General features: G+C 35.5%; 4 protein-coding genes and 1 long non-coding RNA gene across 5 annotated transcripts; 3 read left to right on the top strand and 2 right to left on the bottom strand.

Annotated features, from left to right (window-relative positions):
• Positions 1 to 724: 724 nt before the first annotated feature.
• Positions 725 to 1,361, bottom strand: LOC113337154. Its single transcript, XR_003354125.1, has 2 exons — positions 1,135 to 1,361; positions 725 to 1,022 (listed from the first exon to the last, which is right to left on the bottom strand). It is a non-coding gene; the product is annotated as an uncharacterized LOC113337154 (long non-coding RNA).
• Positions 1,362 to 2,442: 1,081 nt separating this feature from the next.
• Positions 2,443 to 4,789, top strand: LOC113337264 (F-box protein At3g62430-like). Its single transcript, XM_026582971.1, has 3 exons — positions 2,443 to 3,899; positions 4,044 to 4,208; positions 4,307 to 4,789. The coding sequence occupies exons 1-3, from the start codon at positions 3,114 to 3,116 to the stop codon at positions 4,604 to 4,606; spliced, it is 1,251 nt and encodes a 416-aa protein (XP_026438756.1). The 5' UTR covers positions 2,443 to 3,113; the 3' UTR covers positions 4,607 to 4,789.
• Positions 4,790 to 11,830: 7,041 nt separating this feature from the next.
• Positions 11,831 to 15,498, top strand: LOC113337203. Its single transcript, XM_026582904.1, has 3 exons — positions 11,831 to 11,922; positions 13,293 to 14,789; positions 14,895 to 15,498. Exons 1-3 carry the CDS (start codon positions 11,831 to 11,833, stop codon positions 15,496 to 15,498), a joined length of 2,193 nt encoding a protein of 730 aa, XP_026438689.1.
• Positions 15,499 to 20,995: 5,497 nt separating this feature from the next.
• Positions 20,996 to 23,855, top strand: LOC113337170 (methylthioribose-1-phosphate isomerase-like). Its single transcript, XM_026582867.1, has 9 exons — positions 20,996 to 21,176; positions 21,260 to 21,315; positions 21,848 to 22,006; positions 22,142 to 22,241; positions 22,453 to 22,595; positions 22,681 to 22,786; positions 22,906 to 23,044; positions 23,163 to 23,431; positions 23,540 to 23,855. The coding sequence occupies exons 1-9, from the start codon at positions 21,096 to 21,098 to the stop codon at positions 23,597 to 23,599; spliced, it is 1,113 nt and encodes a 370-aa protein (XP_026438652.1). The 5' UTR covers positions 20,996 to 21,095; the 3' UTR covers positions 23,600 to 23,855.
• Positions 23,856 to 24,226: 371 nt separating this feature from the next.
• On the bottom strand, positions 24,227 to 26,496 carry LOC113337171 (40S ribosomal protein S29). The gene is made up of 3 exons (XM_026582868.1): positions 26,307 to 26,496; positions 25,517 to 25,616; positions 24,227 to 24,552 (listed from the first exon to the last, which is right to left on the bottom strand). Exons 1-3 carry the CDS (start codon positions 26,366 to 26,368, stop codon positions 24,544 to 24,546), a joined length of 171 nt encoding a protein of 56 aa, XP_026438653.1. The 5' UTR covers positions 26,369 to 26,496; the 3' UTR covers positions 24,227 to 24,543.
• Positions 26,497 to 26,702: the final 206 nt, after the last annotated feature.

Below are 26,702 nucleotides of genomic sequence, written 5' to 3'. Positions count from 1 at the left end.
GGTAGTTTAACGTTTGACCTATCTGATACCATTAACGAATATGGATTTAATGTTTCTCACACAACTGTTGAGACTGATTTCATCAAGTCAAAGTATTTGTATGAGTTACAAGATGTAGAAGCTAAGAAAGCGTAACAGCAAGAGCTGAAGAATAGGTACAGCAAATAAAACGAAAGACTAAACCTAATAACCTATGGAATAGGACTTTACAACAGATAAGTAGGACGATTCATAAAGGTAAAGGTAAACACTGTTTCTAATTTATCAGAATCCAATTTAATCAAAGAAGATGAACAAATCGTTCTTCAGAATACAAAGAATACATTTGAAATACTTGTTCTGATCCAAGTGTGAAAGATAGAAAATACTCTACAACATGATATAAACCAAGGATCAAAAAACAATCTACTAACATGACCAGAGAATAGTTCTTAATACCGTGTCCTGTTCCTGACATCCAAAATTTTCCAAACAAAGGGTTTCCCATGTACACATGCAATATCCATAGATTATAACTACACTCATCTATAAAACTCAAAGCAACAATTTATAAAGTAAAAACCAGAAACTAATAAAAATCAAAATCAATTATCCTACGCTAATTTCATGAGGGCCAGCTATTTTGTTCTATAGATGACAAATTCACCAAATATGACTATTCTACCACCACTGTGTTACATGAAAACAGCCAAAGTGATAATCATTTAAAAACAAAACTGTTTACTAAAACAACAAAGTGATAATCTCTACATTACAAGAAACTAGGTAATACATGGCACAGATATCACTATCTCACTTCCCAACTTCTCAATAACTGCTAAATACACAGAACAGCCTAATATTAAGCTAAAAATCTTCCAAGTATAGGCAAAATCCATATCAATCCATTAACATCAAACAATTAGATAAATACACAAGTAATTACATTAAAAATATAAATCAGATATTGAAGATTTCTCCATTGAACGATGAGGAGAGTCAAAGAGATTTCTCCTTGTTTGGGGTTCAATTTTCAGCTTCCCCTGCACAAAAAATACATTCATAAGCCTAAAATCAAACAACAGAAATAAAAAAAAAGTAAGGAAAACGTAAAAACCTAAAAAGAAAAATGAAAATTACAATGAAGAGATTTACCACCGGAAACAGATTTGAACTAATCGATTGTCCGTGGCAGATGTTGAGAGTAGATTTGAGTTTTGAGAGGAAATATCATTGTGCTTGTGAATCAAGAACAGTAAGATTAACACTTTCATCTTCGTCGGCTTCCGGAATTTGGAGAAATAACGAAATTCTTGAAGAAAGATGCATCATTGAGGAAAAAATTTGGCTGAAATTTTGAGATCTGAAGAAAAGAAAATTGAAAGAGAAATTTAGTTTTTATGAAGGTGCAGAGACGCCGGGTGCCCTTTAGGGTATCAAATAGAGATAAAACAAATGATGATGATCCAACGGTTGGGAGTATTTTTAGGTTAAGGGATACCGGATACCCTCCACGGAAATGAATTCACATGCACATGACCTAAATATACTGCGTAGACGCGGACGCGACTAAATTCCATTATGTTGTTTTTGTGTATAAATTTCAAAAGAAAAGAAAAGATTGTTTGTTCGTATATGCTGAATGTCAAGTTAAATTTTCTTTGAACTTTCAACATTTTTGAACGAGTGGTGGGTTTTAAATTTTCTTTGAACTGATAAATGGGTTTGATAGTAGTTTTCACATTTGATAAAATGTTTGGTTTCCAAGCCCATTTCATCTTACTTGCACCCCCTATAATCGTTTTGCTCCCTCTAAATTGAATGTCTGCCTCCCCCTCTGTTGAGCGCATAGGATATGCAACTCGTAATCCAGCCAAATTTATAAGACCAAGAACTTGTTTGTTTGCAGCTGAATCGGCGTCTGAATCTGAGTCAACCCCTGACTCGGACCGAGTTAGCAGTCAGACCGTTTGTTTTCCATTTTGAGTCAGATCTGACTCGACCTCTGACTCAGACATAATCCCTGACTCGGACTCATTTGAGTCAGGTAACAAAATACCCCTGACTCATGGGACCAAACCACTGACTCACTTATTTCCGAGTCAGATGAGTCAGACCTGACTCAAAACAAACATTTCGACTCAGATCCAGATGAGTCAGGTGATTTCACTCAGATCCAGATGATTCAGATCCAGACGACTCAGATGAGTCAGGAGTAAACAAACATGGTGCAAGGTTAGTAAGCACAAAGTGTCCGACTCGGGTTGGAGTAAGGGCACTATTAAAATTTGAAAGTGAAACCACCTGACTCGAAGTGCAGAAAATTACTACTTAGTTTTACCAATGACAGTGTAAAGTTACCATCTTACCACTGGTGTAAAAGTAGTGTAATAATTCTTTTTTTTTTCTAGTATAAGTTTTTCGCATTCCACTTATTTCTTCACATTTTGGGGTTCTCGTTTGACTAACAAATGCGGCTGAGATTGATTGGAAATCGGGGTTTAGGGTTTTCAGATTCTGTTCAAGATTTGATTCATTAATTATCAAATCCACTCAAGGGGTTTTCAGCATTCACTCTGATTTCATAGTGGTTGGTTTCAATTTTCATTTCCAATCTGTTTAGGTTTTAAACAATACATTTCTGAGCTTCCATCCGCTTCATAGAATCATGTACTACTTCTACAATCATTCCACCATTTTATATATCAGAATGAAATCTCCTCAACTCCAGTGGTATGTGCAGTGATCAGAAGAAGCAAAGATTTCAATTTTGGGGTTCAAGATTTCAGAAATTGGATTTTAGGGTTCAAGCGCTGCACTTGAAGTTCATCCATTTCTACACTCAATAGGTACTGCTTCCTTATCCATCTTTCAATTTTGGGGTTTTCTAAGTTTATTAAAGTTTTATTGTTAAAAAATGGAAGAAGCAAGAAATGCATCATGTATTAATGGGGAAGATAGAATTAGTAGGTTACAAGATGAACTAATTCATTATATCATGTCATTCATCGATACGAAAGTTGCTGTTCAGACTTGTGTATTGTCAAAAAGGTGGATTCATATGTGGAAATCTCTACCTTTTCTGAACATGAATAGGAATTCATTTTCGAACGAAAAAAATACACAAGTTCATAATGTTTGTAGACATGGTATTCCTTCTTCGCAAAGACATTGACATCCAGAGGTTTAAGATACGTTGGGATAACTCTGTGTATGATGATTCAGTGATAGTGCATGTTAATAGATGGAGCCTTATTGCTGCCGTTAAGCACAATGTTCAAGAAATAATGATAGCAATCACTCACTGTCGTAATTTGGCATATGAAATTCCATACCATATCCTGAATTGCAAATCACTGAGAAAGTTGGAAATGCAAGTGTTTAGTAATGCCAGTTATGTAGAGATGATTCTACCAAGATCAATGAATTTACCTCAGCTTAAACTACTGTCCTTCACTGGTGTCTCAATCTCCAATGCAGAAGCATCTAAAAGACTCTTTTCTAGTTGTCCAGTTCTTGAAACGTTACGCTTAGTTGATTGTGATGTACAAACTGATGATCAGAAGAATTTGATTGTTGATTCCCTCAGCCTTAAGGAGTTTGAATATAGCCATCGTCGTAAATATCTTTTACGCGATAATGATACAATGGCTAACATTATCAGGTTATGTGCTCCAAATCTGGAAGTCTTCACTTGCAAATCTTTCTTGAGACAAGATTATTCTCTAGAAAACTCTTTTCCACTATCCAGGGTAAATTTTAACATGAAACTCAAAGCAAAAAAAGAAGATGAGAATGCAGAAGCGTATTCAAATCTGCAGTCAACGGAAAAAGAAGTTCATGGTAAACGTATGATGCAATTTCTAAGAGCGGTTTATTTGGTGACAGGAATGAGGTTATCATCACCTGGTTTCCTTGAGGTATGGTTTCTTCTTTTCTTTCGTGAATTAAAAACATCATAACATATTTCCGGAAATGGTTTACTCTATTAATGCGTCTTGGTGTTAGTGTAGTTAGATTAGATTTGATATTCGAATCTAAAGAATCTTCTTTTGTTTTTCAAGGTTTTCTCACGAGCACCCGACTCATTAGACTGTCAACCACCTCGCTTATGTAATCTGAAGTATTTGACATTGGAAATGTGGTGTACAAGAAGTTGTTTGCGTGCTATAGCATATTTACTCAAGATATCTCCTCATATAACTCAATTATTGCTTAAAAACAAGGAGGTAACGTTCAGCTATATCATACAACATCTCTGTTTCTCGTTTATCTCATTCAGCAACATTTATTTTGGGTATCAGTTTTTATAATTGTTTGGATACAGTCAAATCTAGCGGACGTTGGAGATGGTTGGGAAGCAGGATTGTCATCGCCGGGAATGTTGTCTCACCTTGAGCTTGTCGGGATTATTGAAGTTGAAGGATGTGATAATGAACTCAAATTTCTCAGGTTTTTGTTGAAAAATGCGATGGCCCTGAAGACTGTGGTACTGTATCCTCGTTCTACTGTTGCATCTCCCGATAGAGTGAGAAAGCAATTTCTGGTTAAGCTAAGAGCATCTCCAAGAGCTTCTTCATGCATCATAGTGCACTGGGAAGCAGCAAATAGTACGCACCTCATATGATAAATCAACAAGATACATTGTACGTACTGAAACAATGAAATGACATGACTTCCCTTGCCTGATCTCTTAGTTCGAGGTTTCTTTCTTTAACTAATTATAATTACTTTTGTTTCGTTTTTGGTTATGCGTCTTTATCTGTGAAAAACAAAGGATTGGAATGTCTAGTGATCCTATTCTCTAACTTCAATACTTATGTGTCTGCTTCAATATCTGAACTATACATCGCGAGATGGTTTGAAGTTTCTGATTTATAATCTGTACGTCTTCATATATATGTATATATATACTAGTTAAATGAGAATGGCGATTTCTCCATTATATAAGCCAATGGTGCCTCTCTCCATGTAGTGTTTTTTATAGCTACGCCTGTTATGATGCATCCATATGTTATCCGTTTTGTGATCTTTTTGATTTGGATTTTGTTTCTGTATATACTGGCATACTCTTGAAAATCAATTTTCTTTTAAGATCACATTGTGTAGCGTATTCATATATAAGTCACAAACGCATGAATTAACACCGAGATATCTGAAATACTTGAAATATGTTTTCTTTAAGATACTTGAATAGGTACTGCAAATGGTCTGTAAGCTTTAAGGTGATAATTCTGCCGATAACCAAGCTTCTACATTTTTAGAAGGATACCACCTCTCTACATTTCTTGGTTGTCCTGTCAGGGTAATATGGATTGTTCTTGAAGAATCCAGTCTGTGGTATGATGGTGTTCCTATAAGCTTAATTTCTGCTTTGATTTTCCTGCATATAATATCTATGTTTCCCATAACAAGCTCATTTCATGATCACAATGCTTTGATTTACTATAGGCTCGTATCTTTACAATGTTTGCATAAAATAGGTACTGCAAATATGGCCCATCAGTGTTTTTCTTCTAACCTGGAGTTCCGAGGTATGGTATGTGCAAGGGACTAATTTGCTGCTTTGATTTGCACCCTTGGCTATAAATAGCTGTTTATTTGGTTCTTGTCAAGGTTTACGTTCACACAACTTAATGTATTGGAAATTGTTAGGTTAGTTTGTCAGATGAATTTCAAGTAGTATTGTAACTTGAGTGGGCTTTCTTAGCTAGTAATGTGAATCTGAAAATGGAATTTGGTAGATAAAACTTAAGATTTTATGCTAAAGGTGGTGAAGAAAGGTGTCATCTAGAGCACGTCTGCACCTAATTAAGATTTTGTTAGTTCAGCGTATTCAATATGATGATATTGTAGGTTTTCAGATTCTAGCGATCTGTCTTTCACCTGAGTTTCTCTCCCTCTCCTTCTCTGAGATGTTCTATAAATTTTTTCACTGATTGCAAGATATAAAAAGATATCTCATATTTTTACTAGTATCTGAATTTGGTCAACTTGTTTGTAACAATTTTAGTATCAGCATTTGAGCAACCAGTTTTTAATGCGCTTCTCGTTTCAATATACCGTGTAGAACACCTGCAAATCATCACATTTCACTTGCTACGAAATAAAATTGCAAACTAGACGATAAAATTTATACAATTCAGTAAAAATTAAGAATCTGAAATTAAAATAGAATTGACATGACTAATGAATCATAATCAATCACAAGAGAGTACGGGGATTCTTTTTCCAAAACCAATTTGTTTACAAATCATCCACAAATCGTATCACATTTTAAACTCCAATTCAATTTCACCATCTGTGCAACTCCTTCCCCAGTTTAATAATGCCAACATATGAGTATCCCACATGTAACACCATCGATTTGATTTCCCTTTCTCAGCCAAATTCTAGGACACCCCTGGAGCAGTAATTTTGAAAGCAACAGTCTCACTAACCCCGTTCAGGTCTCAAAGCTGCTGCAGAGGTTTGAGAAGTTGCACAGGGTTCCACATCAACCTATCAACATGCTCCACCAATTGTTCTCACACTCCCTGGTGCTGCCATCCGAAAGTTTTTTGGGTGTGGCGTCGTCAATTAAGGTTCTCCAATTCAAATAATGCTGATAATGTTAAACTTGTTTTGTCAAGGAGAAAAGATTGATAAAGTAGCATACCCTTCAGGTCTCTAGTCTACAGCATTCAATCTGAATAACAAAACAAGAGGATGCTAAAAGAAAGAACTGCGACAACACCTTAATAAATCCTTGTCACGATTTTCCCTGATTTCCCAATCGCCCGACTCGCAGGTTTTTTGCTCCCGTTCTTGCAATAACTGTGATTCTTCCTGCTTTGTTTTGAGGATTTATAATCTCTATGAGCTTCACTAGCTCATGTGAATACTTGTTGCCACTGGCCTGCAATTACAAATTCACAAATCCTTAGTCATCGAAACTCAAATCCGACATACATTTTAATTCTACATACCTGAAAATCAGAACAACAAAGCAATAATGTCTAGGTAGCAGATAAAGCTTAGAAGTAAATCATGTAAAACTAAATCTAGACATTTTAGTTTAGATTCCAAATTATCTTTGAAGAAACCTTGGAACATGGTTTGGAAAAAAAATGCCAACACCCAAGTTTGGAATACATTAAGTGAACTTGTCATTCTACATTTTCTTGAGCAGAAATAGATTGGATTCCTCGATCAGACTTCTTCTCTAGCATTCTAAAAAACTCAAAAATACTATTTATTTCCCTTTTATAAATTCAAGTTTCTAATTTAAGCTAATAGTGGGACAACAAAATTGTCATTTTAATATAATTAAGAATAGAGAGATTGATCGATCAAATCAATCCAAAACTTGGTCATGTATAGTGGGGTTAATGGTGCTTTTTATTTTGAATCCTATTATTGGGGGTTAAAAAGGATGGGTTTTTGGGGGCTTTTTGGGTCATGAAATAACAACCTATATGACCCCTTATCTATATTTTTTTCTAATGTCTAATCTACTCTTAATTTGATTAGTGCTAATTAAATTGATTAAGCTAACTAATCAGTCTTAGTGAATCGATTAGACTAATTCAAACATTAATTTTTTGCAAATCAAAACTTGATTTTTTGAGTTTTGAAGAAGGAAAAATGGTGAATTTTGGTGAATTTGTTTTGACAAATTTTGAAGACAAATGACGAAACCCTTCATCACAAAACTCAAGATAACTTTATGATCAACTCCCAACATCAATTTTATCAGTTCAAATTCGTCGAAAATCTGGGGAAAAAAATCTGAAATTTTTTGCAGTAACGTCTGGGTAAACTTAAATTGGAGATTAGGGTTTTGAACCAGAGCTTTCTTTTAAGTTTACTGTATTAACAATCGAAGAAAAAACAATAAACGCACTGTATTTTAATGGAAATTAGTAGGTCAACAATGGAAGAGGAAATAATAAATACATCGTAATGGGAGGGAAATAATCCCAATTTCATTTATAATGATTTCTTCTTTAAACGACGAATGGATACTTGTTAATAATGTCAAATTGTAGTTTTATCACTTTGATTTCATCGATTGGAATTTTAGGGTTTTCAGATGCAATTAAGGTTCTTAAATGAAATTGGGATTTTCATAATAATTGTTTAATACCAAAGTAATGTGAATGGATGATGTTTTCATATTTATTTTTGTTTCTTCGTCATAGACAATGATTCTACGGAAAAGAACATGATCATGGTGTCATTGCTAATGGAGGAGGAACAGGAGAATACATTGGATTTTCGTTGGGTGATTTTGAATTGATTTATGGAGATATTCAAACTTCCTTCATCAAAACATGATCCAGGTGATGCTGTTTTCTTTTCTTTTTTTTAGATATGCTTTTAAATCTTTTTTCTTTTTTTTTATGGATCGGAAGCCAATGCTGGGAACAAGACCAAGGAGAATAATAGAATATGGTTGGATTGTATCCGTGTGGTTTACACATGAAATAGAAGGGTCTATAAGTCTTTTCGTCGCATGTGTTAGTTCACGCGTGTGCATATATTGACTTCTTATCGTCCTCGGATGAGAAGTTAGACGGCTCGGGCATATTACCATGAACTGAAATATCGGGACATATTTCCAAGATGACACTGGATTTTGTGGCATATTCCCAATTTTTCCTTATTATAATTACTTACCAACTCATTCAAATTAGTTGTTAAACAAAGTATGGTACGTTCCTGCCAAAAAGTGCCCTACATTACATTCAGTTAAGTTCTTGACCCAAGAAGTTTTTATTTTGAGTGCATATTGCAGACATGTTGCAATTATCACGCTGTAATCTTTTAAGCATACAGCTATATAAGACTGCCTTGTGAAGTGTGAACGTACGACGTGTATTACAAGGTTTAATCTCGTCTAGATCGTCGGATTCCATATTTAAGTGGAATAATTCAACTTCTCCATATGCAACATTGCGGTTTTATGTATCGTATGCTGCGAACATCACCCAAGATATTTTAAGCACTCAAAGACGGCCATGTGTTCATACAATGTCTCTTTATTGGGAGATATGTGTATATTTATCGAGAGATATGTGTATATTGTATATATGCTTAGGAAACATGTTAGTTAGGAAAGATTTTATTTTTATGTAAATTGGATTTTGGGTTTTTCCCCTTTTTAGCCTGAGAGAACCATAGTTGTATCTTCAGGCTTTTGATAATATAAAATCTTTATTTCTCTATCTTATCGTTTCATAGCATCTGAGCCAGAATAGAAATAACCTAGATAATTGAAAATCAGAAGTTAATCTTTATTTTAGCGTCATGTCTTGGGAAGAATCAACTTCTAATGGTGAACTTGAAATTGATTCAATTTTATCGAAGAAATCATCATACCCGTATGTTTTGAAGGATGTAAGTGACACAGTGAAACTGAATGACGATAATTATGAACAAGATGGAAAAATTGTAGTTAATACCGCAGTTATGAATATTCATGTGAATTCAAATGGAAGTTATTTTTCATCACAAGATCGATTACCACTTGTTAATACTCTCACTGATGCACAATGGGAAGCTATTATGAATATGCCTAATTCTTTGAATAATGATGGTTTCAAGGAAAAGATTTCTAGTAAGTGGATACTTGATACAGGGGCATTAAGGCATATGACAGGAAGGAAAGAGTTTTTCTATAAAACATATCCAATAGGATTTTCTTCCGTAAAACTTCTGAACGGCACATACACAATTGCTCCATGTTAAAGGCATATTTAAGGGTGTGAAGAAAGGAGTGAAAGGGTTCAAAATTTGGAATCCAGTAGAGAAGAAGATAGTCATGAGTAGAGATGTTACATTTGATGAAGCGTCTATGGTAAAGTCTTGGGGTTCTCAGCAGGTGGAGAACAGAAGCACCAATACTAGTGAGCCTTTGCAGCGGGTGGAGATTGATGCAACTCCACTAATTCCAGCTAAGTATGTATCTGTTACGACTACTTCCGAAGGCGTGACGTCTACAAGGGAGGTAACTACTGAAGTTCCAAATGATAGTGACGATGTTTATGAAGAGGAACATGAAGCAGTGGAAGATACAGAAGCTACGGTCACTGAGACCATAGCAACCAGCAAACCGAGAAGATCAATCAGGAAACCTGGTTGGATGAATGATTTTATAGCTTATGCATTACCACTTGTTGAAGAAGGTATTCCTAATACCTATTTTGAAGTTATATACAGTGTAGAGCATAAAGAATGGGAATCTGTTATGCAGGATAAGATGGAGTATCTTTACAAGAATGGCACATGGATTCTTACGAAGCTTCCGAACGGTAAGAAGGCCATTGGGTGCAAATGGGTATATGCTAAGAAAGAAGTATCTCAGATGAATCAAGTACGCTACAAGGAAAGGTTAGTTGCAAAAGGTTATGCCCAAAAGGAAGGGATTGACTACAATGAGGTGTTCTCTCCAGTTGTGAAACACTCATCAATCCGAATTTTGTTGGCCTTGGTAGGACAATATGATTTAGACCTAGTTCAGCGAGATGTGAAGACGGCGTTCTTACATGGTGATCTAGAAGGGGAGATTTATATGACTCAGCCGAGTGGGTTCAAAGTTGCTGGAAGAGAAGATTGTGTATGCAAGCTGAAGAAATCGTTGTATGGGCTGAAACAGTCTCCAAGACAGTGGTATAAGCGATTTGATCAGTTTATGATTGGCCAGACATACACAAGAAGTCACTATGACCATTGTGTATACTTCAAGAAGCTACGTGATGGGTCTTTCATATATTTTCTCTTGTATGTCGATGATATGTGATAGCATCGAATAACAAGAAAGAGATTGATAATTTGAAGCAAAAATTGTCAACTGAGTTCGAGATGAAAGATCTGGGAGAAGCTAAGAAGATTCTTGGCATGGAGATTCAACGTGACAGAAAGAAGGGTAAAGTTTGTTTGTCTCAAAAGGCATACTTGAAGAAAGTGTTAAAGAAATTTGGTATCTGCGAAGGAACTAAATCTGTAAGTACTCCCCTTGGTCCTCATTTTAAGTTGAGTTTTGATATGTCTCCCACTACTGAAGAAGAGCGTGAGTATATGGCCAAAGTCCCATATGATAGTGTTGTTGGTAGCTTGATGTATGCGATGGTATGTACAAGGCCGGATATTTCACATGGAGTAAGTATGATCAGCCGTTATATGCATAATCCTGGTAAAGGACATTGGCAAGCTGTGAAACGGATTTTGAGGTATCTTTATGGTACTATTGATGTTGGCTTGGAGTTTGTGAATGATGATGGGAACAATCAGCTATGTGTTGGTTATGTGGATTCTGACTATGCTGGTGATTTGGACAAGAGGCGTTTAACTACAGGGTATGTATTTACCTTAGCTGGAGCACCGGTTAGTTGGAGATCGATTTTGCAGTCTAATGTGGCTCTCTCAACTACTGAAGCGGAGTATATGGCAGTGACTGAAGCATTTAAGGAGGCTATATGGTTACAGGGTTTGCTAGATGACTTGGGTGTTGTGCGGGAACAACTGCATGTGCATTGTGATAGTCTTAGTGCAATTTACTTGTCTAAGAATCAAGTGCATCATGCCAGAACCAAACATATAGATGTTTGATTTCACTTTGTTAGAGAAATTCTGAAGAAGAAGACATTCTACTTTTGAAGATCGATACCAAAGACAATCCATCTAATATGTTAACGAAAGTAGTATCTGGGGTCAAGTTTCGTCATTGCTCGAAATTGATCCACATTCTTCCGGTTTAGTGAGACCCTTGGGGGTATAGGTTCTTAGGAACCTGGTGGAGGCCTTCTAGTAAGGCCATTGAGTGAACTACGGTCGGTTTGATTCCTTGCAAAGGATACGTAAGCAGCCTATGGCGCAATCGACGTTGGAAGACGAAGGTAATTTTGTTATTGATCGTCTCATGCATGAATGCATGATCCGAGGTGGAGAATCGTTGAATAGGTCGGTGTATAAGAGTTTGGAGAAACTAAAACTCTCCAAGTCGGTGAGACTAATTTGGAATAAACCAAATTTTAGTCGGTCACCAAGTTAGATTAGGATTAAGAGTTAAGATAACTCTTAATTAGCTTTCTTGATCCTAAACACTAGGAACTTATTAGCTCAGTTATGGAACCCTAATCCCTACCTATGTGTATATAAATAGCCTAGTAGAGAACCTAGAAAGACACACCAAAAAATTCTTCTTTCTCTCTTAGGGTTTATATGTTTTCTCCCAAACGATAATATATAAATCTCTTATTTTTCCCGAGGATTCAACCTCGTTAAATTTTCGTCTCTTTTTTTTCTACTTTGTGTTCTTTGCAATATTTGGAGTATCATTGTGTAGCTGTGCAAATCGCTTCCGCAAGGTTTTAGCGCAACAAAAATCATGTTGTTCTAACCGTAGTAGACAACAGTTCACAGATACCAGTGTAGGTACTGTTGTACTCGAAAAATGAAATGACAAGACATCCCTTTCGAGATCTAGCAGTTTGACATTTTTCTGCATTTGCTTTACTTTTGGTTTTTTGGCCATGTCTTCTTCTTGTGAAAAGCTGGGAAGCACGGACACATCAGATTCGTTTCCGTGTTCGTGTCGGACGCACTATGGACACATGACGCCCACACGACGCGTGTCGGATGCATCAAAATCCGTGTCCTCACTTGACGCACGTTGGATGCACATTGGACACACATCGGACACACTCGGACGCACGTCAGATGCATATGTTACCCTATATCTTAAATTCCAAAAAAAAAAAAATTTATCAAAACTCGTCTATCTTCTACTCTCAGAAGAATACCCCTTCCCACAGTCTCCCTCACCTTTACTCTTCTCTTCTCTTCTCAGATCTAAGTTGATCATCCGAAAATCAACTTATTTAGTTTTTTACAATCATTTGCTAGTTGTTCTGGCTTTATCTCTTAGTTGTTTACATTGAATTTGAAGGTATGTTCTCTTTCTTTTACTCTCCCTTCTTCCTTCTGATTTGCATGATTTTGTTGAGTTATTGATTTTTTTGTTCTATTTTCAATCTATTGTGAATTTGGGTTGTTGCTGTATTTGGTGAATTTGGGTTTTGTTTTGATTTTAGTGGTGGGGATCATGTGTATTGTCTACTGTGTAGGTTTTAGGGTTTTTTTTGGGGCCTTTGGGGGTATTTTTGGTTGTTCATTGAATTTGAGCTTTATATATAATACTTATAATTTATCTTTTAATTTTCTGCTTGTAATGATTTTATGCTTGTATTTTGATGGCTATCATCTCTTTAATTTTGATGCAGATAGCCAGATATGAGCGAAGAGGTTTTAAGCACTACTCCGCTATGAAGATATGTGGCTAAGAAGGATAAAGTTAAAGGTGGTGGTAATTGGAATTTTGTATGTAACCACTGTCAAGTTCCATATTCGGGTTCATATTCAAGAGTGAAAGCACATTTGTTAAAGATTCCAGGCTCTGGAATTAGAATATGTCCAAAGGTCAGAGAACATAAACTTCAGGAAATGAAACAATTGAGTGATGAAGCTGAGGCCAGAGCAAAAGCATCTAAGTTTAAAAGTGTGCCTCTGCCAACATGTGGATCAGGTAGTGGTTCTTCTTTTGCGTCAAATTCTTCATCACTTGTTGAAGATCCTAGGAAGAAGAAAATAGGGGTTGAGAGCCCAATAGAGAAATTGTATAATGCTGCCAGACGTGAAGAAATGGATAGCATAATTGCACGGTTGTTTTATGCAGCTGGCTTGCCATTCCATCTTGCTAGGTGTCCATATTATAAAGTTGCATTTAATTTGGCTACATCAGATAGTAAAAGCATTCAAGGTTATATTCCGCCGGGTTATAATAAACTAAGAACAACTCTTTTACGGAAGGAAAGAGAACATGTTGAGAAAGAGCTAGAACCAATTAAGAGCACTTGGAAAGAAAAAGGTGTGAGTATTGTGACCGATGGATGGACCGACGAACAACGAAGACCCCTCATGAACTTTATGGCTGTTTCAGAGGCTGGTGCAATGTTTATTAAAGCAGTCAACACTCAAGGGTCAGTGAAGGACAAAGAGTACATTTCTAAGTTGATCATTGAGACAATTACGAAAGTTGGGCATCAGAATATTGTGCAAGTAATCACGGACAATGCACCAGTTTGTAAGAGTGCAGGGCTACTTGTAGAAGGTCAGTTTAAACACATTTTTTGGACTCCATGTGTAGTCCACACACTAAACCTTGCTTTAAAGAATATATGTCATCCGAGAGATATTCGAACTAATGTTTTAGTATGTGAAGGGTGTGCTTGGATTAGTGAAATTATTGATGAGGTGGTACTGATCAGAAACTTCATCACTAAACATTCCATGAGATTAGCCATGTTTAATGAACATGTGGAGTTAAAATTATTCACACTTGCAGAGACACGTTTTGCCTCTAGTATTATAATGCTTCAAAGATTTAAAGATGTGAAGCAAGGACTCCGTAACTTGGTAATTTGCAATCAATGGTCATCATATAAAGATGATGATCCTAATCAAGCATTATTTATAAAAGAAAAGTTGTTGGATGATTATTGGTGGAACACTTTGCAGTATGTTATTGATTTTACAAAACCTATCATAGAAATGCTTAGATTATGCGACACAGACGAGCCTTGTCTTCACTTGGTTTATGAAAGGTGGGATCGAATGATAGATGAGGTAAAGAGCATTATACATCGCCACGAGGGCTTACAAGAATATGATATTTCACCATTTCATATGGTGGTGGACGGGATTTTAACAGATCGTTGGAGTAAAAGTAGCACACTGCTTTACTCTTTGGCACATTCATTGAACCCAAGGTATGTATGACAGTGTAAAATATGCAATCGCTTATTTATATTTTCTGGTCAGCTGAGTTAAGTGTTAAAAAAAATTATATTAAAATCATAATTGAAACAACATAGGTATTATAGTCGTCAGTGGCTTGATGAACGTCCAGGGCGTGTTCCACCACATAGAGATCTTTTGATTGCAGGTCAAAGATTGAAGTGTTTCGAGAGGTATTACGATGCGGATGAGTTAAGAGAAGTTAACATTGAGTATGCTAAGTTTTCATCTTGCCGTGAAGAATTTGCAAATGCAAATACCATAAATGATAGATGGAGTATGAATCCTTATGTGTGGTGGGTCACTTATGGGGTGTATGCTCCTTTACTTCAGCAAAAAGCACTCATGTTGCTTGGCCAACCTTGTTCATCTTCTTGTAGTGAGAGAAACTGGAGTACGTATAGTTTCATAAATTCTGTGAAGAGAAATAAAATTACTCCACAAAGAGGTGAAGATTTGGTATTTGTTCATACTAATCTTCGTCTCTTATCAAGACGAAGCCCAGAATACTTGCTAGGGGATACAAGAATGTGGGACATTGGAGGTGATTCTTTTGATACTATGGATGGTACCGTTGGTGTACTTGAAGTTGCTGATCTTTCTCTTAATGAGCCAGAGATGGAACGCATGATATTGGATGATAATGAAGCTAATGTGGAGGAGCTATACCCCCTGGTTTGACTGTTGACGTTATTTTTTGGTGACCAGGTAACTGTCCATCTCCTTGATTTGTTTTATTCTAAAATTTTAGTTACTATCATGCCAATTCTTTGTTTTATGATGTGAATTCCCCCTAAAATTTGTGTTTAAACTGACCTTCTACAAGTAGCCCTGCACTCTTACAAACTCTGGCAAGTTTCATTTATGTCAATTCTTTGTTTTAAATTTCTACAGCTGGATCCTGGATGTAGCGACATTCACATCATACTTGGAGGATCCTTGTTTTTTGGGCTAGTATTTGGTTCATGAAGTTGCGGGAAGGACTTCACTCCCCTTTGCGAAGCCTTCTAATTTTTTGTTGATATGTATATATATAGACTAGTAAATGTCGCGGAAAGGACTTTACTCCCTTTTGCAAAGCCTTCTAATTTTTTGTTGATATGCATATATAGACTAGTAAATGTCTATATAACCTTTTGTTGATAATGGATATCTATGTTCTCCTGGAAGGATGGAACATTTAGACAGGTAAATGCTTAATCTTTTATGTTAGGAATGGGGACAAACATATATAATTTAATGAAAATATTTATATATATACGTGTCCGTGTCCTAGTATTTTGAAAAATTGCCGGTCCTCGTGTCCGTGTCGTGTCGTGTCCGTGTCGTGTGTCGGTGCTTCCCAGGTGAAAAGGAATTAACGGATATGGAACGTCTTTTTTATATGCTAACTCTGCACTTCAGTGTAAAAGATGAGTAAATTTTGTTTCAAAAAGTCAATACACTCTTAAAATATTACACAATTTTTATAATGAAATCACTCGCGAGTCTCAGACAATGACCTTGTAAAGCAACTTGGACCTTCCAAAGGCCACCAACCACCAGTCAACTCTGATTAGATTAATAGTAGCTGGAAATTTGGGATTCCTTCTTTAAATGATTAATGTAATAATCATCAATTAGTGCCTCATTCAATACACAAATGATAACACGATGACACACAACTCTGACATACAGAAGACACCACCACATTAAAAAAAAATCCCTTCACATGCTTGGATTGACAGTGTCGTTGACATTTTGACGTTTTGCATGCTTAGACGGACACTATCTTGACATTTTGGACGCCATTTTTTTCCTTTCCCCACGAAATAATATTCATGAACCGATATTTTTTCAGCAATAATTTTTTCACTCTACATTACATTCTCGCAAAAAATTAGTACATTTCGTTACGTATAATGTCGTCTTTAATGGTACCAAGGAAAACTTAGGCGCATGTCCGAAAGAAATAATATTCTTATTGTCATGCCCACAATTAATTTTAGATATCTTGACATCCAAAATTATTCGAAATTATTAAGAATCAATACATAACTAGTTATGCATACTATTTTTTCAGGCATAACTCGTTATGCAGTCTAATTTTTCAGGGGTATAATTGGCAACGCAACTTGAATATAACATATCTAAAAATCCGCGCCTTGGAATTTTACAAATTTTATATCTTTGGAAATCCTTTTAAGAGAGCTACACAACGAGTACAAACAACAATATCAAATTTTGTTTTTCACGAAAAAATCGGAGGTGATCATCATTTTAGGCAAAAAATTTCGAAAATTTGATACATAACCATTATGCAGCCACCAAAAAGGATGCATAATGCATTATTCAGACACATAACGAATTATGCAACCATTTTCTCCACTGCATAACAAATTATGCATCTGCATAACAAAGTTATGCATCTATAACAAGTTATGTAGCCATTGTATTAGTGCGTACATAAAAAATTGATGTATAATGCATTATGCATCTATTAATTTATGCATAACATGTTATGCATCCATTTCCTTCGATGCATAAAAGATTATTCATCAATTTTTTTAATTCACTTACAAAAATATGGTTGCACGATGCTTTATGTATCCATTTTCTCGACTGCATAACATGTTATGCAAATATTATTATAGGTGCATGACAAGTTATGCAGCCTTTTTTTTGTTGGTTTCAGTAGTAAAAAAAAAAATAACTGCATAACGTATTATACAACCATTCTCTTGACTGCATAACAAACTATGCATAAAAAAAGGCTGCATAACTTGTCATGCACCTAAACTAATAGTTATATAACGTGTTATGCTATCATTTTCGGGACTACATAACAAGTTATGCAACAAATTTTATAAATACATAACAGGTTATGCAACCATTTTCGTGGCTGCATTACGAATTATTCAACCATTTTTTTACCAACTCAATCATCTCCACAAGTTATGGAGCTCTGCTACTAAAACAAGTGAGCTTTTGTAGGGTCGTTAAATATAGATTTTTTGTTTCCTTCCAGCTGTCTCGTGAACCACCCGCTTCATAAGCATAAATTCCCTTGAGGAGTAGCGAATAGAAGACGGGTTTAGTTCTTTGTAGACGTATACTTTGAGCATTCGTTGCATTAGTCCATAACTTCTGTCAATGACAACAATATAAAATTATATGCTCTAATTTGTCAACTAGTCCTACTAACAACACCAATCAGTGGGTGGATTTGTCATGTTTAGCTGAAGAATGAAGGAGTACTGATATTTCTTCTCCTAGATTGCGCAATATTCACATAGTAATATACATGTGCAGCAAATTTAATTACAGTTGAGGATATCGTACCACCGAGAGCATAAAAAATAATAATCAAGAGCAGTCGCTATAAGACAACGGAATACAAATCAATTACCTTTTGAATGTGGAAATATTCAGAATAGGAGGAGCATACAGATTTGTGTCACTATCTACGATTGGAGCATTCTCAATTTGATTGGAGTATTCCGATTCCCAACAAATAGCGTAATTTGAGATTCCAATGGAGAAACAAGGTTCCCAACAAATTCTTAAATATGAGCACCAACAACAATTACAAAATCATAAGAAGAGCATATCAGCAGCAATTACAAAATTATAAAAAGGATTTAAGGTTTCGATTAACTAAGAGTATTCCAATAAAGTTTAGAAACCAGATCTAATTAAAACGAATCAAAAAAAAGAAGAAGAAAAATCTTCAAATCACAAAAAAACGATGAAACCTAAAAACCTGCTCATGAAATTGAAATTCTTCGGCTGAAAAAAATCCCCATGTTAGCTACTCAGTGTCGAGAATCGGCTGTTTCTAGAAAAATCAGAAAAGAAAAAAAGAAACGGAGAAGAAAGAAGAATGATAAAAAAAAAAGGAAAACCATTTTCTTTTAAATCTGGGTTTGTTAAGAATTTTTCTAGGAAAAATGGGTGCGCGTGTGAAGCTTCACGCCCGTGGGTTTGAGGGTGATGAGAAGAACTATGATTTTAGGCATACTGAAATCTTATTAAGCATACTGAATAAAGACAAAAAAAGGATGTGAAATAACAAAATCAGAAATCCCCTTAACCAAATTTTTTTAATGGAAAATCTACCCTTTACGTATTAGTGTTAGTAATCTGGATTAGTGATTAAAACTTTTGTTTAATGATTAAGATAATTTTCAGAATAATATAGGTGTGTTTAGATGAAAAAATTTGGGGAAAAAAAATCAAACTTTTTATTGAGAAGGAGAAGGAGAAAGTGAGAAAAATTTTCCTCTTGATTCAATGGAGGATGAGAAGGGTCATTCTTCATCTAAAAAACCTAGGAAAATACATCTCAACAACAACAATAATCCAGAAATGGCTGATTTCTTAGATTATGAGAATGATTTTACACAAACTCAAACTCAAGATGATGATTTTTATGAGCCAAATCCAGATGATGAATACATAGATGAGGAACCCAATGCTTCTAACACACATATACACTTCTATTTTATGTTTAATCTCACTTTTGTAGCTTGAAATCATCAAAAAATTGTATTTTTCATCATGGTTCGGCGAACCAGGACTATGTTCGGCTTAAAAATATAAGCCGAACCCACTAAATTGATGAACAGTTCGGCTAGCTGAATTTGTTAATGTTATACGCCGAACCTTCATTTTCCAACTTCCAACCTATTTGCAAGATCCTAGTTCGGCTCATATTAAACTCTAATAACAAGCCGAACTTATTCATGGGAGTTAGGTTCGGTTCTCACTCTAAATATCGTATCAGCCGAACTATATATTTTTCCAAGTTCGGCTCATATTCAAAAAATCACATTAGCCGAACATGATACTGATTTTCCATGAAACACTTAAATTCATACACATTTAGGGGTTAGGCTTTTTATTACATATGTTTTCTATTGTGCAGCCTTTTAATAGGATGAACGAAACAAAAAAAGTTGAAATTACTAAAAGTGTTAAGAAAGTGAAGTCTAATGATGGAGAATACCAAGGTCCGTGTTAAACTCATTAAAATCAATTAGATATTATCTTCAACTTCAAGAGAATGAAAAGACAAACACAACGCAAAGAAAATGAGGTCATTCCGACATCGGACGAAAAAGTTATGGCCAAAACAAGGTCGAAAAAATTGAGTGTGCAAAGAGAAGGTTCGGCTAATAACTCAACAACACGAGCTAGCCGAACCTAGAGCCTGCAAATCAATATTTTCGAAGTGTTTACAGAGAGAGGTTCGGCTTGAAAGTGATCTAATCGAGTCAGCCGAACCTGACAACCACCTGGGGTAAATTTCACTTCTCAGGTTCGGCCGGGAAGGTTTGCAAGGTATTAGCCGAACCTGACACTGTTCTGGGACGTATTCAATACATATTTTGGGGTTCGGCTAAAAATTGACATTTACGGTTTAGCCGAACTGTTCATAGACACTTTCAGGGTGAAATTTCAAGAACAGTTCGTCTCAAAACTCAACTCAATTATCAGCCGAACCCGCTACTGTAACCGTCAAAAAACCTAAGTTTTTAGCAATTTAACCCATTCAATCCATGATAAAAAAACAAATAAAATATTGGATTTGTAGGGAATACCTTCTTATCCTCATTTCAGTATTTGGAGCTTCAAATGGTTGAATTTCCGATTCAATTTCTGGTTCAATTATAGTTTTTACACCTTCATCTTCAATTGGTTCTTCTTCTTTAATTCATGGATTGGAAAAGGATTTAGAACACCTGACGTTTGCTTTTTTCTTTGTACGATCCATTATATAGTTCAATTTAACCGATGATCCAATTTTCACGAATTGATAATTAATTACAGTGATGAAAAAAAATATGAGAGAAAAGGAAGGTGGTTTGGCTGGAGGAAGAAGAAGAGATGTTTAGGATAGTTTATTTTTTGATTTTAGGTTCAAGGGTACATAGGTAATTGAACTATCCAGTAGACACTCCTTATAAGATCACCTAGGATGGAAAAACTATTTTGTATGCCTTGAAAGTTTTTGGTATGCCTAAAATCATAGTTCGATGAGAAATTGATAAATGGGTTTGGTAGTAGTTTTCACAATTGACATTCAGGTGTGTAATGTGGAATACTATGGAGGCCCAGGTAATAAAGCCCAAATATCAGAAAAAGCAGTTTTTGTGCCGAAAGGGAAAGGCATTTAAACTGAGATTCTATTCTGAAAGTGATAAATAGAAGAGAGGACTCAGCAGAAAAACAGAATACTAAAAATTCATTTCAAATATTAGGGTTTTTTCCATTTCTCTCAATCAGTATCACTAACAATGTCTTCTGCTGCTGCTGTTATAGAGAACTCACTTCAAGCTATCTGCTATGAACGTGGTTCACTTAAACTTCTTGATCAGGTTCTAATCATCTCCACTCTCACTGTTTTTCATTTTTATTTTTTTTTCAAAATTCTGAATAAATTGGATTTGATTATTTGCAGAGGAAGCTCCCCCTTGAAACAACATACTTGAATATTGTTGATTCTAATGATGGATGGTAAGATTTTTTTCTTTTACTTTTTTGAAATGTAGTTTTATTTAGTCTAGGGTTAGTAAAATTGATTGAGAAATCAGGAATTGGACTGGTAAATTTTTGATTGTGCAGATTTATAATTTACTAGAAATTGAGGAAATATGGTCAATTGTTGTTGTAATGATTTGTCGTACTCGAGTTTGTGTTGGTTCAATATTGATGATCTTGAGAGATTGTAATTGAGGGATATCTAGTTAAAACTTAAAAGGCTTTTTATCGATTTTCTTTTTAGGGTTATGTTAAAGGTTGGGTAAGTATAATTGAAGTCTCTTGGTTTAATACTGATGATCTTGACAGTGTTCAATTAAAGTTTGTCTAATTAAAACTCAATAGTATGTTTCATCGAAGATTGAAATTTGTTGTTTATGTTACCTTATTTGAGTCGACTTGGTTGTCTTTGTTTTCTCGAGAAATAATCGTTGGTTGTATTTAGTGTGACGGTTTGGCTACAGATTTTATTCCTGTGATTTTGAAATTTGAACTTTATATGTTGAAGGAATGCAATAAGGGATATGGTGGTTCGTGGAGCACCTGCAATTGCTATAGCTGCAGCTCTTTCTCTGGCTGTTGAAGCGTTCAACTTGCAACCTTATGGAGGGGGTCCGGTTGATGCAGCGTCTTTTCTTATTGACAAATTGGACTACCTTGTTTCCAGGTTCTTCTCTAGTTAAATTTGTTGCAACGGTGATTAAAGCTGTTGAGCTTCTTTTTTATTTTCACAGAACATATTATTTGCGCATTCAAATATTGAGAAATCATTGCGTACATTATCACATTTGTAATTCTGCAGCCGTCCGACTGCTGTAAACCTGTCAGACGCTGCAACTAAGCTTAAGGAGGTTATATCAACATCTGCTGCCAAGTCTACTGAAGGGAGTTTGGTTATCCAGGTAATACATTATGATCACTTTTTAGACTTTTTCATATAATAATTTCGCAATACAAATAGGGAGAAATATTATTGTCTAAACGACCTTAATTTTTATGTTGTTGAGTGGGTTATGAATTGGTGGCATTTATATCACTTTAACCATGAACTACAGTTGATATCTTTAGTTCTCAAATTGTAACGAGGAAATATTGTGTATGTTAACATTTCAGGATTACATTGAAGCTGCTGAAACCATGCTCGAGGATGATGTTGCCTCGAACAAAGCTATTGGTTCTTATGGAGCAAGTCTTATCCAAGCCAGGCTGACAGACTCGAAGAAAATATCCGTCTTAACCCACTGCAATACTGGCAGGTAACTCGGAATTTTCGAGACTTCTGTTGGTCCTTTTTCTTGGGCTATGTTTGGAGTTCATGTTGACTTTTTTTTTCTTTGTCAGTCTTGCAACTGCCGGTTATGGAACTGCCCTGGGTGTCATTCGTTCACTTCACGCTGAAGGAGTCTTAGAACATGCTTATTGCACTGAAACACGGCCATTTAACCAGGTTAAGAAATTCTTGAGCGTTGTACTTGTAGTGCATCCATAGTAGATAAAATTCATATACGGTTATGAGAAAACCGCAGGGCGTCGAGCTGACAGTTCAGTGCATTTTTTGAACTGCAGGGGTCTAGGCTAACAGCTTTTGAATTGGTACATGATAAAATACCTGCCACACTAATAGCAGATTCTGCAGCAGCTGCATTAATGAAGGCCGGGCAGGTCCAAGCAGTTATTGTTGGAGCTGACCGTGTTGCAGCAAATGGTAAATTAGAAACTACATCTGAAAGAAAACTTGTCGATCTTTTCCTTATTGCTGAACTGTTATTCTTTTACATTACATTTCAGAAATTTCATATGGTTTTTATTACAAACTGTTGTAGGTGACACTGCTAATAAAATAGGAACCTACAGTCTTGCTGTTAATGCAAAGCATCATGGAATTCCATTTTATGTAGCTGCTCCTTTGACTTCTGTTGATCTTTCCCTCTCTTCCGGGGACCAAATTGTTATTGAGGAAAGATCAGCAAACGAGCTGTTGAATACTAAAGGTGGGCTTGGCGAACAAATTGCTGCATCAGGGATCTCAGTTTGGAATCCAGCTTTTGATGTGACCCCCGCCAGCATTATAGATTCTATAATAACAGAAAAGGTGCTATTTTCTTTCCTGCTCTGCATCTCTTTAAACTGCATTCAATGAATTTTTAATTATATAGTTAAATTTCGTTTGATGACTTGCTAAACTTTGTATCACAACCAGGGAGTCATCATGAAGAACGGAATGGAGATTGAGTTTGACATAAAGCTATTCACACAGTGAGGTTCACCTTTCACTGTACAAGTTATAAGAGCAGCAGTAGAAATCACTGAATGTTGTTGTTTCTTACAGAGAATAAGAACCGGGAATAAAAAAATGTTTGGCTAATTGGTTCAAGAGTAAAATACTGTGTAAACTCTGAATTCTACCTCATCTGATTACAGAATGAACTGGATTCAAAGAATGAAATTTCAATACAGAAATTAATCTGTTGAATTGATCTTTGAATTTGTTCAATCCGAGTAGGTCTATTTTTTCATCTACTTATCTCAGCTCCTGCAAATTTGACAATCCTATTTGCAGAGTTTAATCTAAGATTTCTTATGTATCAGATTCCTTAACACACAAATTTGAAACATTAAGAAAGTAAGCATTTTTCCTGACAATACACCAAGAAGAAAGCTAGAATCACAATATTAGATCCCAACCAGAATATCAAGCTTCTACCAGAGAACAGCAGATCTATCTATCACACAATCTGTTAACACTCAAGACTATCCAGATGCTGTGGGATATCAATCCAATATAGACACACTATTGCCAATTCTGCATCTATAAATTTCTGAAATACTGGACTTCCAACACTGGCATCCACAGGGGTTGATATAAAATCCACAATGACATCTTAAATTGGTAACAAAGACATTTATAAGTTGAAAAAAGTAGCTGACATAGAAGATCTGACTGAGCAACATTAAAATGCAACATTAAAATATAAGAATCTGATGTTGATAGCCAGCATAACATTCGGATCAAAACATGGAATAATGATGTCAATAACACCTCAACTTACAAATTCTAAATATCAATCGAACAGATCTAACTAAAACTACTTTACTAGGTATAGACTCATTTCAGTAACCCATCCTTCCAGAGAAACGTAACTTCAGCTTTTTCCCTTTATCCTCCTCCATCATAAGGTACTTGATGGATAGAACCATACTTCCTTAACGGTACTGTAAAACAAAGAAACTCAGCTTGTTAATACATTGAAATAAAAAATCAAAAGTCCCTTAAAAACAGAAGCAGATCAATTTAAAACACTATCATATATGTCTAATTCAGGAGGTACAAGACAACAGCTGGTTTGTTACTAGCAATAAGACCCTCTACAATGATGCAGCAGGATTGTTACAGAAGAAAGAACAGTAGCATGAATCAAGTTACTTTGTCCTCAAAAGGAAAAGAAAAAATAAAACTACAAGCATCTTGTCAGTTCCATTAAGAACTGTACAGTAGTTCTAACTTGAGAACGTAAGAACTATGTTGGTGTAAGGGTTATGGGCAGATTAAGAGAACACAATTAAGAACAATGAGTCTGTTTAGGAAATACAACCTCTAAACAGCTAAAACATTGCATAGTCACATCCCCCAACACGAAATAAGTTGTTCCAAATGAATTGAAACAATGAAACTACAACTACAAGTATATCAATTCAAAATCCTACAATAAGTCTAGTTTGAGAAGTACAAAATTGGTGTGCTAATGGTTTTGCACAGTAGAAGAACAAAATAAGAACAGCAACCAGTTTGCTTCTAGCAAATAAAAACAGTACAAGAACAAATTAAGAACAGCAACCAGTTTGCTTCTAGCAAATAAAACACTCTAAAATGATGCCGCAGGATTGTTACAGAGCAAGAAACAATATCATAAATCTAGTTGTTTACTTCTCAAAAGACAACAAAATGACAAATTCCATTCAAAATCCTACATCACGGTCTACTTTGAGAATGTAAGAAACAATGTCAGTATACCAGTGTGCTAAGGGACGTGTACAGGATAAAAAACCAATTCAGAACTTAATTTTGAGAAAACACAACCTATGAAATGTTACATATATTATGAAATTGTCACAAAAACTCACGTAACATGTATAAACAAATTTACAGAAAAATCTCAATTGCTTGTAGGCAGCTCACCTTGATGAAACCGATCTCCTTGGCATTGCTACGGAAGCACTGCCTGCAGCACATCAGTCCATACTTTCTGATGATAGCATGTGGATTCCCACACACACGGCTGCAAACCAATATACAAACACAAACAAATTAGCTCCTTAGTCATTAACCTCCAACAACAAAATAAAAAAAACACCATCCTACAACTCAACAATAAGCCAAACCCATTATCATCCCCAAAATCCACTCCTAATCACAATAAAACAAACCCACAACCAACACAACCATAATCTACAAATCTCATTCAACACACATCCCATGTGAAAGCTCTACAACCATTAGCTATTCACAACCAGTTTGGAGCAAACAAATAGAGAGAGCTTCCAGCGTGAGCTGCTTCCCCATAAAACAACATCCACAGCTAAGTTTTCAACCAATAACAATAACTTTTCCTAAAATTCCACAATTATTAGATTAATTACTTAATCAACCAAATCCATAAATCCAGTTCAAACACAAATAATTAGAGTGCAAAAACGAAATCCACAGTTGAATCCTTAACTTATAATGAGATTCCAATAACTAAACTCTGCAAGTATGAGCCTTATCACCTAATAAATCACTTCATCACACTAGATTTAATCAAGCGACAGCTCAATTTACACAACCAACAGATGATTTAAACACATATTTCAGAAATCGAAAAAAATTACAGTGAAAACGAAAAACACCTTAGATTTTGATGAAAAAATGAGCAAAGAAATTCACAGGAAAGAGTGAAAATCAGAGGTTCTGTAGTTCATTTTCTTACCAAGTACGAGATCCAGGACCGTAGTTCTTAGGGTGAGAATTCCAGACATTAGCGTGACCCATCTTCTTCTTCTTCTTCTTCGAAAACCCTAGATTTGTTTTCACAGAGGCGGACTGAGAAGAAGAGATTAAAACCCTAATACCTTTATCTAAAGGAAAAATGGATTATATATGTTTTTCTTTGACGTTATTGGCCCTCTAAAATAGTGGGAATCACATAGTTTATCCTTTAAGAGTGAGATGCGATATCGTGTGACGCGGAGTTTAGTTAATTAGATTTTAGCGGGACCTATGAAGATCACGATTTTAATCAAACGGCTACAATGGAAGTTATATTCTTACTACCCCACCAAGTTCATCTTAAAGTAGGGGGATGCCCATGGTCCGGTCTGGTTTT

This window comes from Papaver somniferum, unplaced genomic scaffold, assembly GCF_003573695.1.
Source record: "Papaver somniferum cultivar HN1 unplaced genomic scaffold, ASM357369v1 unplaced-scaffold_158, whole genome shotgun sequence".
Taxonomy (NCBI): Eukaryota; Viridiplantae; Streptophyta; class Magnoliopsida; order Ranunculales; family Papaveraceae; genus Papaver; species Papaver somniferum.
This window is presented reverse-complemented; position numbering and strand designations above follow the sequence as displayed.

Coding starts and splice junctions, on each gene's coding strand:
- LOC113337170 (XM_026582867.1), top strand. CDS start 21,096: ATGTCTTCTGCTGCTGCTGTTATAGAGAACTCACTTCAAGCTATCTGC. Junction 23,045..23,162: donor TGACCGTGTTGCAGCAAATG/GTAAATTAGAAA, acceptor AAACTGTTGTAG/GTGACACTGCTAATAAAATA. Junction 23,432..23,539: donor ATTCTATAATAACAGAAAAG/GTGCTATTTTCT, acceptor TATCACAACCAG/GGAGTCATCATGAAGAACGG.
- LOC113337264 (XM_026582971.1), top strand. CDS start 3,114: ATGTTTGTAGACATGGTATTCCTTCTTCGCAAAGACATTGACATCCAG. Junction 3,900..4,043: donor CATCACCTGGTTTCCTTGAG/GTATGGTTTCTT, acceptor TTGTTTTTCAAG/GTTTTCTCACGAGCACCCGA. Junction 4,209..4,306: donor TATTGCTTAAAAACAAGGAG/GTAACGTTCAGC, acceptor GTTTGGATACAG/TCAAATCTAGCGGACGTTGG.
- LOC113337203 (XM_026582904.1), top strand. CDS start 11,831: ATGGCGCAATCGACGTTGGAAGACGAAGGTAATTTTGTTATTGATCGT. Junction 11,923..13,292: donor GGTGGAGAATCGTTGAATAG/GTCGGTGTATAA, acceptor TCCGCTATGAAG/ATATGTGGCTAAGAAGGATA. Junction 14,790..14,894: donor GCACATTCATTGAACCCAAG/GTATGTATGACA, acceptor GAAACAACATAG/GTATTATAGTCGTCAGTGGC.
- LOC113337171 (XM_026582868.1), bottom strand. CDS start 26,368: ATGGGTCACGCTAATGTCTGGAATTCTCACCCTAAGAACTACGGTCCT. Junction 25,617..26,306: donor GGTCCTGGATCTCGTACTTG/GTAAGAAAATGA, acceptor ATTGGTTTGCAG/CCGTGTGTGTGGGAATCCAC.